Raw genomic sequence first — 18588 nt, 5'->3', positions numbered from 1 at the left:
CAGCCAGATGACACCCTCCCACTGAGAGGTGGGGCCCATCCCCTCCCTCAAACCTGGGAGCCAAGTGTGACACCACGGTGCTGGGACGGTTCTCTGCCTAGCCTCTCGGAAGACTGGAAGTTTCTGCCTTGCGCTCTGAGTCCCACGCAGAGTTAAGACTGATCACCACCCTGGAGAGGCCTCTGGAGTGAAACTAAAGGGAAGAGGAGGGCCCCGCCACTCCCCCAGGATACGAGGCAGGTGAGTGCTCACTAACGCCACAGGATGCAAGGCTCGCCGGCACAAACCAGACTCTTGACCCACAAAATCTCGAGATCATAAAATGGTAGTTTTTTTAAGCCATCTGTTTTGGGTGGCTCATTACCAGCAAGAGGCGAGGGGAACAGCAGGAACTGCTGTTTTTTTGTGACAAGATTCAGAACTATTTTTTCACTCTCTAAATTATGTGGATGTTTAATTTAGACAAAAGTAACTAAAACACTTTTTTTTTAATTCAATATGAAGGTAAAGCCAAGTAAAATCTTAAGCCTTAAAAGAAAAAAAAACTAAAACAGCATCTAGCCTGGCAGGCCCACCCTGGCACCCGTGCCCACGCAGCACACACCCCTCTCCCTATTCCCACACCCGCACCACACGCAGTCCCTCTGAGAGCAGGGAGACAGCCACAGACTCAATAGCAAGCAGCTGAAGGGGAGGGGGATGCCCTAGGTCACAAATTAAGTGCCTTACTTATTTGAAAAGAGAAGAAAAGGGCCGCGCGAGGGCATGCAGGCCATTCCCGCGGCAGCACACGGCCACGCGGCGGGGCAGCAGAGCTCAGGGCTTGTCCCAGGCATGCACCGGCAGGTCCCGGAGGCAGCTGACGCGGCCCCCCTCCTGCTTTCCAGGAGGACCCGGGCAGGCCTCCCAGGCCCCGGGGTGAAGGGTGACAAAGGCTCCGCCAGACCCTCACGGGGAGGACACAGGGGCTGTCGGCATCTGTCAGAGGAGATGCATTTCAGGCTAAATATCAGCATCTGCTGCTGCCTCCTGCACCGGCTGTGGCTCCCCTGGGAGGCCTCTATCCTAACCTCGAACACGTGCAACCCCCGCGTCCAAGGAGAGCCAGGCGGCACTAACATGGCACTCACAAAACCTGGGCAGGGAGCTGCCGTGAGGCACGGAGGTGGCACTGGCTGGCCGGCTGGGTGGGTGCAAACACATGAATCGTAGCTGCGGGCGGGAGGAATATCAGGTGCATCTCTACGCCCCGAGGGCTCGACTCCTACATTAAATCCCTCCCACTGGAACAGCCGGCTCCAGTTTCAGTGAGAGCAAGCGTGAGAACAGGTCCTGCTCCAGCCAGGCAGCCACAGCCACGGCTTCCACCTCCCAGCCTCTGGTAAGTACCTACTATTTCTTCTCAAATGCGAGTTTTCTTTCAATACTCCTCTCAGATGTATCTTAAACTATCTACTCAGTGAATCACCTGCCCAGAGTTTCTCTGCCCTGCTCTTTTCTCCGCGGATTACTCAGGACCCAGCAGGTGCACTGCTGGAAAGGAGACCATTGTTACAAAACTTTTAATAAGGCTTACACTTTATTCTAAGAGTGTAAACAAGTTTATGTGGATATATGAAGTTCTCATTTCTACCATAAAATTCATAAACTATTTTTTTAAGTTATTTTTGATGTGGACCATTTTAAAAGTCCTTATTGAATTTCTTACAATACTGCTTCTGTTTTATGTTTTGGTTTTTTGGCCACGAGGCATGTGGGATCTTAGCTCCCCAACCACGGATCAAACCCGTACCCCCTGCATTGGAAGGCAAAGTCTTAACCACTGGACCACCGGGGAAGTTCCAAAATTCATAAACTTTAAACCAAAACTCAAATTGATGTTATTGCTTATCTGTTCCTCACCTCAAAAATAAACTACAGGTTTCAACATAAAAGGATCATATATATGCATATATATAATTGCTGACCTTAATTTATAATTTCTTTAATTTAAAAACCTTTTATTAGGATTTAAAATAAGTGCTGTTTTGACATAAGCTTACCAAAAAAAAACACCTTAACTAAAGAGGATCCCTGTATATACAAAATGGGTTTTCTTACTCTTATAAAGTTTCTCATAAATCTGCATGAAAACCATTATTGACCAAATTATTCGTCAAACTTGACCAACATCAGACTTAATGCAATCAAAACCTGTCTACATTTGTTATCATGATTTGTATTTTGTATTAGCCAAGTCCTTGCAATGCTTTAACGTGGTGCTTTAAGGTAAGGAGGCAGGCTGGTGGTTAGGGGTTCTGGCCCTAGGGAGGTGCCCCAAACGTTAAAGCTGTGCATTCACTGTTAAGCACTCTGTCTGTAACCCAGGATCTCTGGCTGAAACCAGAAAGAGCCCCCGGTGGTCTTCCTGGATCCATTCTTCCAAACTATATGCCAGAAAACTGTCTTTTTCCCTAGGTTATGGTTGCCCTGAAGTTTATCCTTCATTTTAAAGAACCGAAAGTCTGGGAGGGAGTGGTGGTTAATCACTGGAAAAGCTCAATTGGAGTAAAACTCACAAATCTCGTTCTTGCGACACCCCAGTGGGTAGGCGACAACGGCGTGTCCCTGAGTTATGCAATAATGCCACATCACAATATCGTAATTATAGCATGCCCTTCAGAACGCGCTACCTGGTGAGGCTCCCTGCCAGGCAGCTGGACACCACCGGGGAGGGCTGAGGATTATTCCAGCGCAGAAGTTAGTGCACATGACATGCATAGCTGGCCGGCACGTCACAGCAATGCCCTGTAAAGTTAAGCTATAATTACCTCTATTGTGTCCTATCAAAGTTCAAAAAAAATCTTTCTCTTGCCTATTATTTCTGACTTCAAACCCCCTAGAAAATTATTAAATATGCCAGCCACTCACTGTCACCCTAACAGCTGGCAGCTACATTCATAGTCCACACTTAGGAGGCTACTGAGAGACATGCACTGGCACCTCAGTGCTTCAGAAACAAGCAGATAAAGCCCTGTGGACACAAAACCACGGGCTGCTCAGAGCGCCGTTTGGGCACCACCGTCCAGCCGCCCAGGCCTGTGGGAGGGGAGGCCAGACCGGCTCCCGGGCTTCTGCAGGGGTGACAGGCTCCTGGGACACAGGCAGGGGTGACAGTGCATGAGGAGTCACAGGAGGGCGTTCTGAAATGGAACAGGCTCAGGCCAGAGGCCGTGGTGTCTCTGTGGCGCTGCTCCCCACCCTCTCCCCTCAGCACTGGGACCCAACTCCGCTGAGGGCACAGCTCTGAGGGCAGGCCTCGTGCCAACAGCTGCTCGCAAGGCAGGCAGGGGCGCCCTCCTGCATTCGAGGACAGCACCCTGACCCTGACCTGACATGCAGGGCTCCCAACACCTCCTGCTGACCCAGTGGGAAGTGAAAGAAGGGTGAAAAACACTGTCCCACACACATCCTTCTAGGACTAGGCTAACATCTGCATTTTTAGCTAACATGCTAACAGTGCAGTTCTCCGAGGAAAGCCGAACCCAGGGCTGTGCTTTTTTAACCTCTCCCTGTGCAACCCCCCAGCCTGTACCAGCCTTCCCAGGACAAGGATGGTGAGACACGAATCTTATCACCTTTAGAAAAAACTTCACCTCTGACTGCTAATCCGAACTTACTACAAACAGTTAAATTCTGGATTATACTGTTTAGGCGACAACACCCTTTTTCCGCTGCCAGCCTGCACCAGGCCTGGCAGATATAAACTGACCAGAGACGGGCAAACCCCATCTCTGCAGGTGGCCAGAGCGACAGCGCCCCGGGCACTAGGCTTTAGCTCCTCATCCTTGTAAGCCTCGCCTGGGCAGGACTGAACTCACAGACTGACATCACCTCCTGGAGGCTGTCCCCCTTGGAAGCTTACAGAAGCCTCAATCTTATCCCGCTTACTTCTCTGACATTATTGCTTTTTTTTTTTTTTTTTTTGCGGTACGCGGGCCTCTCACCGTTGTGGCCTCTCCCATTGCGGAGCACAGTCTCCAGATGCGCAGGCTCAGCGTCCATGGCTCACGGGCCCAGCCGCTCCGCGGCACATGGGATCTTCCCGGACCGGGGCACGAACCCGTGCCCCCTGCATCGGCAGGCGGACTCTCAACCACTGCGCCACCAGGGAAGCCCATTATTGCATTTTTATAACCAAGTGAACTAGCCTGTCTCCTTCAGCATCTGAAGCAGCTGCGCTCCCTTGTTTTAACTAGCGAATTGTGTAACCCTGAGAGGTCAGTTTACTCAGTTACTAAAACTACTGCTCCTGTGACTCCATCCAGGCTCTCCTTGCAACAATTATACCCTAGAATACTCTCACCTCCCAGAACACCAGTACCAAGGAAACCATCCCCTGAAAACCTCTTTACCGTCCTTGTAAGCTAACTGACCACAGAACAAGAAGTTCAGACCAAATCTGTGGGCACAACATCATTTGACGGAAAAAAGGTATATATTAACATAAGAGCAATGATTTCCCAAACTATTATTTTGGGTAGTGCTATGATAACTTACATACAACTTGCCTCCTATAAACCTTTGAGAAAACGTAACCAAAGTGGGTTTATTTCTACTTTTGCCTAAAAGTATGAGCAATATTAAATAATACTGCTTCTGAAGCTAACACCATCATTATCTTAAATCCGAGGGGGTTTTCGGCCGGTTTGGGCTCGCGTGTCCTGGGTGCGGCAGATGTGTGTCTGCATCCACTCATGGTACCACCAGGACTCTGCGCTCACACTTGATAAACGTTTTGCAACTGTCATCATTTTGATCACGATGCTTCCAGCTAGTGATGAAATCATCAGTTTTCAGATCTTTGCCATAACATATCCTATACAATCATGGGAACCTGACTTGCAGAGGTTCTCACGCCTTCAGAACCAGGGAGCATAATGGGACGTGCCAGCACAGGCCGCCCTGACTTATCAGGCTGGCCCCGAGCTGGCTGGAATCGCTTCCTGACGGGAGGCAGGAAATCGTGCTTTTATAGCCCAGGGCATACCTGCCCCACAAGGTATGAACTGAACTCATACAGAATTATTTCACATTCTCCCTTACTAAGAGGGGAAATCAGGAAGATGCAAAGCTGTGACCACGTGTTTAACCGTGCTGGGCTTTCACATTGCCATGCAGCTCACACAACTGCTCACGGGAGAGGAGGAGGGCGAGCAAGCTGCAAAGCCGCAGAGCCAGGCACCAGGTGCCGCCAGCCTGGCTTCTGCCCACCCGACACCCTGCCAGTTAGCACCCCCAAAGAGGGCCTGGGGACGCCCTCTCCAATTAGGGGGTAGCCAAAAATCTCATTTCTCCTCCAAAGTACGTGCCTGAGCACCCCTGCTCTGCAGAAACTCTCCCCGCAACAGAAGGCTGCAAGCCACCCAAAGCACCTCTTAGTAAAGAAACATGCCTTTGAGGGAACGGGATGATGAAACAGGTTAACAGAAGCAGCTTCTTGGGGGGAGAGTGGTTCCTTGTGTTTTTAAGAAATATGAAAAAATGAGTAGAGGAACCAGTTTGCTGAGAATAAGATCAGATAGCTTTTTTAGAATTTAAGATATCCAAGTGAAATTAAAACCGCACTCCCTCCCCCCTTACACCCTCCTCCCACAAGCTACCCATTACCTCATCTGATGCGTGAGATGGCAAGGAGAGTAGCTACATTTTATTTTGTGAAAACAAGTCTCTTAGATTTCCCATGTGTATTTCTCTATTTTTAAAGGGCTGCTTTCCAGCTCAATGTTTTAACCAACCCGATGTCTAGAAGGCGATGCTTTACACAAGCAATTTCACGAGACTCAGAACTGTCCATATTTACTTATTCCTTAAAGCAAAACTGCAGTTGAAAAGTTATTTCCTTTTAACTTTATTTTTCTAAGTGTTTAAAAATATCTAGAAGCTAAATCCTTTTTACATTTTCTATGCAAATTAAAGTGCAGGCCTTGATTCCTCACACCCACTCCCCCCAACCCGCCCTACCCACAGGCTTTCTCTAAGACACAGTCACCCCATGGGCTGGTCCTGGACACGCAGCCGCGCCCGGCCCTGCTGAGATCCTCCCAGACCTCACGTCTTTGTTCTCTGCTTCGGGTTATGAGGCAGAGAGAGAGCCCAGGGGTGTGCAGAGCAGCCTCTGAAGGAAACCCGGGGGGAGGTTAAGCTTGGGGGATAGGCAAGGACAGGAGGACCCTGGGGAAGATATCCAGAAGCCCCTTCGTACACGTTAAAGGCTGGGATGGGTTCCTCCCAGGATCCAACCATCTGTAAAATTAGGCACCACTCACTCTGGTTTCCTCTATTTTTTAAAAAAATTTTATTTATTTATTTATTTGGTTGTGCCGGGTCTTAGTTGCGGCAGGCAGGCTCCTTAGTTGCAGCTCACGGGCTCCTTAGTTGTGGCATGCAAACTTTTAGTTGCAGTATGCATGTGGGATCTAGTTCCCTGACCAGGGATGGAACCCAGACCCCCTGCATTGGGAGCGTGGAGTCTTAACCACTGCATCACCAGGGAAGTCCCACTCTGGTCTCCTCTTACCAGGAGGGCTGCTAAGCTTTTCTGCCTTTGGTTAAGGCCAGGATAGGCAGGGATGGGCTAGTGCGTGAACTCACTCCATGCCATCTGTGAGGTGGGCAAGTGGAAGGCAGCAGTGCACGAGGACATCTGCTCACTCACTGACTCACAGCATCTTAATATCATTCAAATCAACATAAACACAGCACTTAAGTTTGTATTTGGGCCAACACAAATGCTACTTACCCAGAAAGCTGACTTTTCATTTGTGAATTTAGAAACAGGGTCGGGGTGGGGGGGGCATTTTTAAATATTCTTCACTTTTAAATACTCCCTCATAGAACAGAACACTGTGATTAAATAGGGCAGATGGACTGAAGGTTACAATCACACATGCCTTGTTCTCAGTGAGCACAAATGTGAACGTCACACACACGCATGAGCCCGGACCTCCTCAGGTTCACGTTAGAGCAGTCAGGCCAGCACAGTGATGGGACTCAGTCCAGAAACTCCAGGCACATGGATGGGGGTGGGATCTCAGTGATCACTCAGCCTGGTGGGTCCACAACCTTCCTGGCACCTGAGGCCTCAGATCACAGGCTAAAGGTTCCCAAAACTCAAAAGAGTTACAGGTATTCTCTGAAGTGACACTAAACACTCCTGCAACCACACTCGCCTGGGACCAGACTTGAGAAAACAGAGAAGGCCGTAGGGGTGGCGCCCAGGGTAGTGAGGAGGGGTGGCTGATGCCCGTCCCGTACCTGCCGCGCAAGAGCACTTACGTCCTCTGCACCTGCAGAGGCCTCTGCTTCACCTCCTCCGTGACCCCGGGGTTCTTTGTTAGCCTGTCAGCCATCGTCCCAACACTAAGGCTCTGCTCCTCCATTGCAGCTCCCGGTCCCCAAATGAACGAGACTTCCCTGGTCACAGCCACAGCCCGTGGAGCCGGCTTCAAGTAAAAGCACTCAGAAAGGAAAGCGAAGGAGAAGCAGTGACCTGCTTCCTTAAAAATCACCAAAGCTGAACTACGCAGGAGCCAGCAGGGCTCAGACGCCAAACCACAGAGGGAAAATGAGCCTTCTCAAAGAGCGAAAACCAAAAAAGCCACATTACATCCCCAGGCCCCCAGGAAAGCCCTTCAAGTACAAGTGTTTCCAGTGTCCCTTTACTTGCAACGAAAAGTCACATCTTTTTAATCACATGAAATACGGTCTCTGTAAAAATTCCATCACTTTAGTGTCCGAGCAAGATCGCATTCCCAAGTGTTCCAAACCGAACTCTTCAGACCCTAAGCCAACCAATCAGTCCGACCCCATGGCAAAGCCCACCTCCTCCAAGCCCGTCCCAAGTGGGCTCTCACACCTGGACACCAAGCTCCAACATGGCCTCGCCAAAGATGACATCAAGGAAAATGTGGACCTGCATGCGTGCGGGCCCCACAGGTGCCCCGGACAGAAGCCCACTCTCCACAAGGAAGCAGCACCCCTGAGTCCAGCTCCAGAAGCCACCGCGGGCACCCAGCCTGTGCTGGAAGGCACTACCCGGCCTTCAGCATTCATGCCAGTTGGCGAGCACAGACTCAAAGGGCAGGAACTCACTGAGGCTCCTGAAGTGCTGACCCTGACCCAGCCCCCAGCCAAAGCTGCCTCCTTCCACACTAAGTCTGCCTTTCATGCCCCTGGCTACGCGTGGAAAGCTGGCTCACCTTTCCTCACACCTGAGTTTCCACATAAAATCCCATCCACAAAGGGGTTTGGTGCCACTTCGCCGTACGTGCACCCCACCATCGCAGAGTACCCGCCTCACTTTTACACAGAGCATGGACTGGCCACCATCTACTCACCGTACCTACTCGCGGGGAACTCACCCGAGTGTGACAGCCCCCTGCTGTCCATCTACGGGGCCCAAGACCAAAGACATTTCCTGCCTCACCCAGGGCCGATCCCTAAGCACCTGAACCCAGCTCCATCCACATACGACCATTACAGATTCTTCCAGCAGTATCACTCCAATCTGCCAATTCCTTATGGATTTTATAGACCAGAGTCTGCGTTTTCCTCCTACGGCCTCAGACCCCCACCCGTTGCTGGTATTTCACAAGATCAAAGCTCACACCTACTGGAAGAAGCTGCCCTGGCCTACCCGGCCTGGAGTCCATCCAAGTTAAACTCTTCCAACTCCCACAAAAAACACACAGAGTTTGAGAAAGAGAGTCCGACTCCCGAGGCTAAAGACCTTTCCAGAGATGGGCAGAGGGACACGGAAGGGACCAAAATGAGCCCACGTGCAGGCAGCGCAGCCACAGGCTCCCCGGGGAGGCCGAGCCCCACCAATTTCACGCAGACAAGCCAGCCCTGTGCCGGGCTGTGCAGCCTCTTGGACATGCCGGCCTCTGGTGCCCCAGGAAGTCTCCATCCACCAGAACAGAGCCTCACAGCCTTCAAGCCTGTCAAGAAGAACATGGAGCGCCCACATTCCCAGGCCCCAGAAAACAGAGCTGCATCTCCAGAAAGGTAAGAGAGTCCATTTTCAAAACCTCCAAAGTAATGTCTCTGGTTGTGCTGGTACTTGCCCAAACCCCCCACGGGCAATGGCCCTCAGCAAGGTCCCTGTGACTCCCTCTCTGTGTCTCTTCCAGCCTCGAGGCCGTGAACGCAGACGCTCTGGCTCAGATGGGGAGCCTGGAAGCTGCACCCTCCAGCCCAGAGGACGACTCCAGGGCAGCCCCTCTGAACCTCTCCACGAAACCAGAAGCTGAGCCGGCCACTACACACACCACCGCCTATGGAGAATTTGTGGAGCCACAGGACGCGCCCCTCAACCTCTCGGTGAAGGACCCCTGCAACGCCCTGACTTCGAGGCCCTCTGTCCGCAGCTGCCCGAGAGGGGCCGAACCCGCAGCTGCCCCCACCCCCACTCCTGCTCCGCAGTCGGAGACAGCAAGTTCCGGGGCCGGGCCCGACCCCAGCTCTGCGGAGATCCCTGTGCCCAGCCCGGCTGGGAAGGCCCAGGACACACGCTCAGCTGACAGTGACGAGCAGAAGCAGACTGCGGCCGTGGCCCTCTGCCAGCTGGCGGCCTACAGCCCAGGGAACGTCGAGCCTGCTGCCCAGGAGCCTGCCTGCCAGGTAGACGCACCCACCCCCAGAGTCCCTGAGAGCCAGGAGGCTCACTGCGACCTCAGACCCAAAGGGCAAAAGAGGACGAGCCCCAGGGATGCAGGGAAGGCCCAGCAGGGAATCAAGAAGGCAAAGCCCAGCGACACAGCCAGAGTGTTCACACTCCGGAAAAGAACGCGGGTGTCTTAGAGCCACCTCTGGCCAGCCACAGGCTGCAGCCACAAGCACGCCTTCCGGTGCAGGCGAGACAGCAGCAAACCTCCATCTGGCCCTTGCTTTTTTATCTGGTACATTTTTACAACGCAGTTTTCTTCTTCTCAACAAAAAAATTAAACTAAACCTGCAACTCAATTCAGTTTTGTAAATACTAAGCATGAACACTAAAAGGTGCTTCTACTTCTGGTTGTAAAATACTTGAATGACTCACACTGTAGGACCTGATGAAATGCATAGGACTAAAAGGTAACTTTTAGGTGTTAGCATCTTAGAGGAAATCTCTTTAAAACATTTTTCTTATAAATAACTCAGCACTAGAACAAATTGTTGTAACTGTTTTTCTATTAAATCTACTGTGTGTTTTGAAGTAAATAACAATTACTGGGGGAAAATGCCAGGCAAAGACGTTTCCAGTACTAGCATGAAAGTTGTGTGTATAAAAACACTCTGATTTGTTATGACTGAATAATACACAGACAGCAAGAGGCTATTTATACAAGTAATTTATTTCCATTGGGGAGAATGCGTTGCTGGGGAAGCTATTCTCAACATGCTCTGTCTTCACAACTCATTCAGACTCGTTTTCCACTTCCTAAAATGATGTATATGTTGCTAATTTTCCAATAAACTCATAGGTGAACTTTAAGGATACATAAAAAGAAGACAAGCATAAACTCTGTGTTATACAATATTTTGCCACAATAAATAAACTCAATGAAAAAGAGAAAAGAGCTGAGGCAGCAATTAAAACTGAGGACGAGGGTACATCTGTGTGTGCATGTGAGGGCGTGTGCACGTGTGCATGTGTCTGCTGTCCACCGGTAGTCATCGAGCCCGGGGGAGTGCAGGCATCCGGGGGCACCTCTGGAGACCAAGCGTACAGGGCCTGGCTTCACAAGGGCCCTTCCCCACTGTTCAGAGGGTGTTTCTCAGCAATGCACTGCCTGGGAGCGGGGCAGGGGGTCAAGAAAGGGCCTGGAAACAGTGGCGCCGAGCTGAGCTGACTGGGTGAACCCTCTCTCCACAAGATGGGCAGTTTCAACTCACACTTTGACCAAAACAGAGGTGGTCCCAATAGAGCCATCCAATGAGCATTCAAAGAAAAAGGACTGCTAAAGCTAACGCCTGCCGTTCCCAGTGACGTGCACATACAAGGTCTCTCAGTGCTCAGAGCTAAAAATTAAAAATTTTTAAATAAAAAGTTGATCTGGAACCTTGCCTTGTTCTAGATATAAGCACTACTCCCCAAAAGATAGCCTGAACTAAAAACCCATCTTGTTAAGTTGCATTCCAATAAAATGTTATTTTCGGTTGATTTGATCAAGTTTGTACTAATAACTAATCCTGTAAAAACTCAATCTAGAAAACTTAAATGCTTACTACCTTTTGGCAAAACAAAATGTAAGAGTTAAAGTTTGCATTCACAAACATCCTCTTGCTGAAGATACTTGACAGGGAGATCAGCAAAAGATTCTCAAGCACAGAAACCTGTTACATTAGGGAAAAATTCTCTAGGAAAAGTAAATGGAAATACAGGTTCAAGGAGATAAAGAATAAAATCCCTGCCTTTTAGATGGAGGATGGTGGATTCCAAGGTACCATGATGACTGGATTCCACCAGACATATTTAAAACAGTGATACAATAGCTTTGTTTTAAAATGACACTATTCAGTATGGCAAATAACCTGCCTTGCAGCAAGTTAAATTTATACAAAACCACTAACATCAACTCACAGGAGGGATGCAGAGCTTGTCATATTCTTTTAGGGCAAATAGGAGGCCGCTGTTACAAACAGCCCCTAAATCATCCAGGATGGCCCACGAGCCCCTGCCGCCCATCCAAGGTGTGCCCGCAGACAGACACCACTAATCCAATGCGTGCACTGTCACGACCAGAAACCGATGCATACCTGTGCAGCCTTCACTGGCATGCCTGGGCTCTCGTTTTTTTTATATACCAATATGCTTTGACAAAGACCAAAAACAGGGTACCCCTGCTTTCCAGCAAGTCCATATCCTGTGGGAAGCAGAGCCAGGCCTCAGAAGCCTCCAGGATTGGGACCCAAAGCCTCACGCCCTAGAGACAAGCTCTTGCCTTGTGCCTTACACACAAGAACATAAACCTTCTGGGGCCCAAAGATTCTGAGGACACTGTTTTATAGCTCACCCAAAACTGTCCGCCACCATCTTAAGTGACAAGAAGAGGAACCAGAGACGGTAAACAACTGTCCGGTCTCCTGCAACCACACAGGCCGGGAGCCCAGCACTGCCTGCAGATGTTCACGGTGGAGCCATATGTGTGCCTTCAGCCCTGTGGACTCCTCCCGCCTAATGCAATTCCTCCAAAAGGTCACCTGCATGCACACAGCTGCAGAAACCATGCAGGCTCTCTGTAACTATCCTTACAAGCACAATGGGGTCTTAGATCTTTGTAACAAAAAAAAAGAAAAAAAACCAGTCTTGGTGGTTTTTCAATGACAGTACCTTTCTCCATTCACATATAACCCGACTTCAGAGCTGGAAGTTTCTAACCTTTACATACAAAAAGCGATAAACCCTCAAAAAGTTAAATACAGAATTACCGCGTAACCCAGCAATTCCACTCCTAGGCATACACCTAAAAGAAATGAAAACAGGGATTCAAACAGATACGTGCACCCAATGTTCATTAGCAGCATTATTCACAATAGTGAAAAAATGGAAATAACCCAAGTATCCACTGACAGATGAACAGATAACTAACAGGTGGTCCATCCACACAAAGGAATATTATTCAGCCATAAAAAGGAATGAGGTTGTGGCACAAGCTACAACATGAATTTAACCTTGAAATTCTGAGTAAGGGACTTCCCTGTTGGCACAGTGGTTGAGAGTCCGCCTGCCGATGCAGGGGACGTGGGTTCGTGCCCCGGTCCGGGAAGATCCCACATGTCGCAGAGCAGCTGGGCCCGTGAGCCATGGCCGCTGAGCCTGTGCGTCCGGAGCCTGTGCTCCGCAACAGGAGAGGCCACAACAGTGAGAGGCCTGCATACCACAAAAAAAAAAAAAAAAAAAAAAAAGACTGCGCTCCCAATGCAGGGGGCCCGGGCTCAATCCCTAGTCAGGGAACTAAATCCCACATGCATGCTGCAACTAAGAGTTCGCATGCCACAATTAAGGAGCCCACGAGCCACAACTAAGGACCCAGTTGCACTGCCGCAACTAAGACCCAGTGCAACCAAATAAATAAGTAAACAAATAAATAAAAATACAAAAGTTAAAAGAAAAATTCTGAATGAAATAAGTCAGACACAAAGGACAAATCTTGCATGATTCCACTTATATGAGGTTCCCCAGAGCAGGCAAACTCACAGAGGCAGATAGATTCATGGGTATCAGTGCTGAGGGGAGGGGAAGGGGGAATTAGTGTTTAAGGGGGACAGAGTTTCTGTTTGGGAACGTGAAAAGTTTTGGAAATAGATGGTGATAGTAATGGTTGTACAACATCGTAAATGTAGCTTATGCCACTGAATCGTACACTTAAACATCATTAATGTGGCAGATTTCTATGTCGTATATATTTTTAAATGTTTTTTAAAAATTAATAGTGTAATAGACTAAAGCCATTGACTTAGATACTTAAAATAGGTCAACTGTATGTTAGGTGAACTATATACCCCAATAAAGCTGAAAATAACCTCTAAAAGGATCCTTGAATTCACATTGAAGAAAACAAAAGTACTAACAAGCCCCTTTGCAACAGTCTCACCAGCAGCCCACAGCCATCTACCCCTACCCCTGGTTTAACCTTCGACCAAAATACTCCGCTCCCAAGGGCGGGAGAGGGCTGAGTATGAAATGAAGCACACACACACTTTCACTCAAGGAGAAAATCATTTTAATAGAGAAAAACACAAGTCCTACTCCACACACTAAGCCACAGACGTCACATTATGGCTGTCACTTTTCTTACAGGCTGGAATGTCCAAACAGCTCAAAACTGCACAAAGGTTAAAAATCAGGAAAGTGCACAATCATCAGGAGAATGGGAAAGTGCCAGGAGGGGCCAGGAGCAGTGAAGAGAGGGAACCCAGGCACAAAGGACCATGGGAGGGACTGGTCGGGAGACAAGAGAGGTCAGCACTCTGCAAATGAAGGCTGTGGCCACAGCCAGGACTCACCCACCGGCACAGGCTGACCCCAGGCCCCACAGCCACTCCACCACGGAGGCGGTGCGGCAGCCACAACTTGCAGCCCCTTCCAGAAAGACAGGAATGTCTCTGAGGCTGACTTTGGCTTGAGGACCACACCCCCAGAAGCCCTTCCTTAGACCACACAGCCCACCAGGACACCACCACCCATACCCCAGCCCCACAGCTCTCGGGGTCAGACGGTGGCTCTGCCACCCTTACCAGCATTTCCCTAATAACTGCACAGTTCATCCTGTCCTTGTATCTTCTCAGAGTACCCAGACTAACGCTAGAATGCTATTCAGAGGCTAGTTTTTGGATGATGTCTCAGAATACAGCCAAGGAGGGAGCGCCACGAATTGGTCCCTCCACCAAACCAACCAGTAAGCTGGCAAAAACAGAGAGAATCAAGTTTTTCAGCACTCTGGAATCTAATCAAAAACCTGCCACAACCAGGGGAGTGCTTAGTGAAGGAGGAGGCTACTAAATTTCAGCATTTAAGAAACCTCTAGGGACCTCCCTGGTGGCACAGTGTTTAACAATCGGCCTGCCAATGCAGGTGACACAAGTTTGATCCCTGGTCCGGGGAGATCCCACATGCCGCAGAGCAACTAAGCCCACGAGCCACAACTACTGAGCCCACATACCACATCTACGGAAGCCTGCGCACTCTAGGGCCCGCGTGCCGCAACTACTGAGCCTGTGTGCCGCAACTACCGGAGCGCATGCACCTAGAGCCCATGCTCCGCAATGAGAAGCCTGCACACCGCAATAAACAGTAGCCCCCGCCCAACGCAACTAGAGAAAGCCCACGCACAGCAACAAAGACCCAATGCAGCCATAAGAAAAAAAGAAAAAGAAACCTCTGTTAGGTCACCGGCTAAATGCTAAGATAACAGAACAGAGACTTCAGTGACCAAACATAACAGGGAATACAGTGGTTGCAAAAAAAAGGTCTGGAAAAAGTCACTAAATAAAGAGACCACTAACAGTCTTCAACAGCAACAGCAGCAAACTGCTGGCAAGGGAGGAGAACCTGATTTCCAGAGTAATCACATAATAAAATGTCAGAATCTCCAGTTTTCAACCAAAAAATAACAAGGCACATGAAGAAACAGAAAACTATGGTCCATTCACAAGAAGAAAAAGAAATTGACAGAAACCACCCCTGAGGAAGGCTAGACAGTGTCTTACAAGACAAATACCCTAAATCAATTTTCTCAAGTAAGCTCCAAGAGCTAAAGGAAACAAGAGAACAATGTTTGAAAAAACACAGAATGTCAATAAAGAGACAGACTATAATAGAGATCACAAAGAAATTCCGGAACTGAAAACAGAGTAACTGAAATGAAAAAGTCAGCTGAGGAAGGAGAACAACAGCAGATCTGAGCAGGCAGAAGGAAGGACCAGAGAACCTGAAGACAGGGGAATCCAAACTATCCAGTCTGAGGAGCAGGAGAAAAGACAGTAAAGAAAAATGAACGGTAAGTGTTAGACCCATCACCTCTGGAGCCTACTCCAGGACAAGACCACTGTCGCCTGCATGATCTCTCCCAGGCAGGAGACAGCACAGCTCCACGACCCACTGGCCACGCAAAAGGTCTGCAGAGAGGCTCAACTCATGTGGAGGGCACCACAGGCAAGAGGCGGCCAGCCACTCAAGTGAAGATCATGGGCCAACTCATATATGTGACATCTCAGGGTTTTGGCCACAGCTTGACACTTTTCATCTACAACAACAACAACCATACACTCTCATTCTGGCTGCTTGTGGTCGGTGGACACTGCTGACATCATGAGATACGACAGACACACACATGCCAGTGGGTCTCAGGCATAAAAAGCAGAGAGAGCGCTTTGGTCTCCTTCAAGTTAAACTGGAGTTGGCACCACACAGGTGGAGACTTCATCTTGACCCACCACACCCTCACACATCTATTTTCACAAATAAATGTGTAAGTCACTTAGGATGGAACAAGAGTAAATAAAAGCACAGTAGTACATCTCTGTGGCCTTGGGGTAGGCAATGACGTCTTAGACATGACACCAGGGGCACAAGCAACAGAAGAGAAGACTGATAGATAACCAGACTTAAAACTTACAACTTCAGTGCATCAAACAATACCATCGGAAAAGTGACAAGACAACCACAGAGGAGAGAAAATATCCACAAATCATACATCTGATAAAAGACATATCTGTAAAGAACTCATAACAATAAAAAGACAAATAACCCAATTTTTTAAATTAGCCAAGGACGTGAATAGACATTTTGCCAATGAACATATCCAAATGGCCAAGAAGCACATGAAAAGATGCTCAACACCATTAGTCAGCAGGGAGATGCAAATCAAAACCACAGTAAGATACCACTTTACACCCACTAGGATGGCTATTTTCAAAAAAAAAAAAAAAAAAAAAAACAGAGAAAAACAAGTATTGGAGAGGATGTGCGGAAACTGGAACCCTCATACGCAGCTGGAGGAATGTAACGTGGTGCAACCATTTTGGAAAAGGGTTTGCAGTTCCTCAAAAAGTTCAAGACAGATTTAGCATGTGATCCAGCAATTCCACTCATAGGTCTATACCCAAGAGAACTCAAGTCACATGTCCACACAAAAACTTGTATACAAATGTTCAGGGCAGCATTATTCATAATCACCAAAGGTGAAAACCCAAATGTCCATCAACGATGATGGGATAAACAAATGTGTATCCATACAATGGAATATTATTCAGCCATAAAAAGGAATGAAGTACTACTGCTACGTGGTGCAGTAGGGATGAATGTTAAAAACATTACACTAGGGGCTTCCCTGGTGGCGCAGTGGTTGAGAGTCTGCCTGCCAATGCAGGGGACACAGGTTCAAGCCCTGGTCTGGGAAGATCCCACATGCCACGGAGCAGCTGGGCCCGTGAGCTACAAATACTGAGCTCTGCGCGTCTGGAGCCTGTGCTCCGCAGCAAGAGAGGCCGCGACAGTGAGAGGCCCGCGCACCGCGATGAAGAGTGGCCCCCGCTTGCCACAACTGGAGAAAGCCCTCGCGCAGAAACGAAGACCCAACACAGCCAAAAATAAATAAATGAATAAATAAATTTATAAAAAAAAAAAAAACATTACACTAGGGCTTCCCTGGTGGCGCAGTGGTTGAGAGTCTGCCTGCCGATGCAGGGGACACGGGTTCGTGTCCCGGTGCGGGAGGATCCCATGTGCTGCAGAGCAGCTGGGCCCGTGGGCCATGGCCACTGAGCCTGCGCGACCGGAGCCTGTGCTCCGCAACGGGAGAGGCCACAGCGGTGAGAGGCCCGAGTACCGCAAAAAAATAAACATTACACTAAGCGAAAGAGGTCAGACAAGAAAGCCCACTACTGGAGATTCCATTTACATAAAGTGTCCAGAAAAGGCAAAGTTATAGAGACAGAAAAAGATCAGTGGTTGTCTAGGGCTGGTGGTGTTGAGGGAAAATGGGGAATGACTTTTCCTGAGTATAGGGTTTCTTTGAGGGAAAATGAGATTAGATTAAGATGGTGGTTGCACAACTCTGTAAATATACTATAAACCACTGAACTGAACACTTTAAATGGGTGAATTTTATGACATATAAATCATATCTCAGGGATTTCCCTGGCGGTGCAGTGGGTAAGACTCCGCACTCCCAATGCAGGGGACCCAGGTTCGATCCCTGATCAGGGAACTAGACCCCACATGCGTGCTGCAACTAAGAGTTCGCATGCCACAACTGGGGAGCCCACATGCCACAACTAACGAGGCCTGGAGCCGCAACTAAGGAGCCCACGGGCTGCAACTAAGACCTAGCACAACCAAATAAACAAATATTTTTTTAAAAATCGTATCTCAGTAAAGCTGCTACAAGAATAAGCAGAAGGAGCCCAAGGAAACCAAGGGTCCTCTGCCCTGCTTGCGCTTCACAACGCCGAGCACACAGCCAGCGCCTGCAACACCCCCACAGCTCAGCTGCTGAGCTGCACTGTTCTTTGCACAGACGTCCTTGTTCCGGAGAGAAGTCGCCCTCGGGGTACATGGCGTCTTTGGTGACACACTCCTGCCCAGGGCCCTCTCCATCCTTCACAGGCATCCCTCCCTTCTGTCCACAGAGGCACAGCGGGCCGCTCCCAGGGACACCCACCACAGCCAAGTGCCCCCATGCAGCCGGGCCCGAGCAGGCCTGGAGTTCAGTGGTCTATCTGCACCAGCCGCACTGTGCCCCTGCTCAGGCCCACTGCCGAGCTTCCTCCCCATCCCCTCACTGGCGTGAGCCTTGTTCCCCAAAACCATGATGTCACTCCAGGGGCTAAACACAGCGGCAGTGCACACATTCTTAACGGGCAATAGCACCCTCACGAGGATGAAACTGGTTCTGGGGGACAAGACAATCTCAGACATCACAACAGCTCGCGGCCCTCCAAATCCAGACCTACAGTGTACGTGTGCTATTAAAATTTCACAGCAGGGAGAAGAGGCATCAGGAATCAGAAAGGCCGACATAAGAAAGAAAGCTGAGAGCACAGGTCTGGAGGGCTCTCTCC

General features: G+C 49.3%; 2 protein-coding genes across 2 annotated transcripts in view; one reads left to right on the top strand and one right to left on the bottom strand.

Annotated features, from left to right (window-relative positions):
- Positions 1-18588, bottom strand: part of TBCD (tubulin folding cofactor D) — a 176825-nt gene that overhangs the window by 100304 nt on the left and 57933 nt on the right. The window lies entirely within an intron of this gene.
- Positions 7607-9843, top strand: ZNF750 (zinc finger protein 750). Its single transcript, XM_065897866.1, has 2 exons — positions 7607-9048; positions 9174-9843. The coding sequence occupies exons 1-2, from the start codon at positions 7607-7609 to the stop codon at positions 9841-9843; spliced, it is 2112 nt and encodes a 703-aa protein (XP_065753938.1).

This window comes from Phocoena phocoena, chromosome 19 (genome assembly GCF_963924675.1).
Source record: "Phocoena phocoena chromosome 19, mPhoPho1.1, whole genome shotgun sequence".
Classification (NCBI taxonomy): domain Eukaryota; kingdom Metazoa; phylum Chordata; class Mammalia; order Artiodactyla; family Phocoenidae; genus Phocoena; species Phocoena phocoena.
This window is presented reverse-complemented; position numbering and strand designations above follow the sequence as displayed.

What these genes read in the sequence shown, in the direction of transcription:
- ZNF750 (XM_065897866.1), top strand. Translation starts at nt 7,607, where the DNA reads ATGAGCCTTCTCAAAGAGCGAAAACCAAAAAAGCCACATTACATCCCC. An exon ending in AGAGCTGCATCTCCAGAAAG is followed by an intron (nt 9,049 to 9,173) that starts GTAAGAGAGTCC and finishes TGTCTCTTCCAG; the next exon opens with CCTCGAGGCCGTGAACGCAG.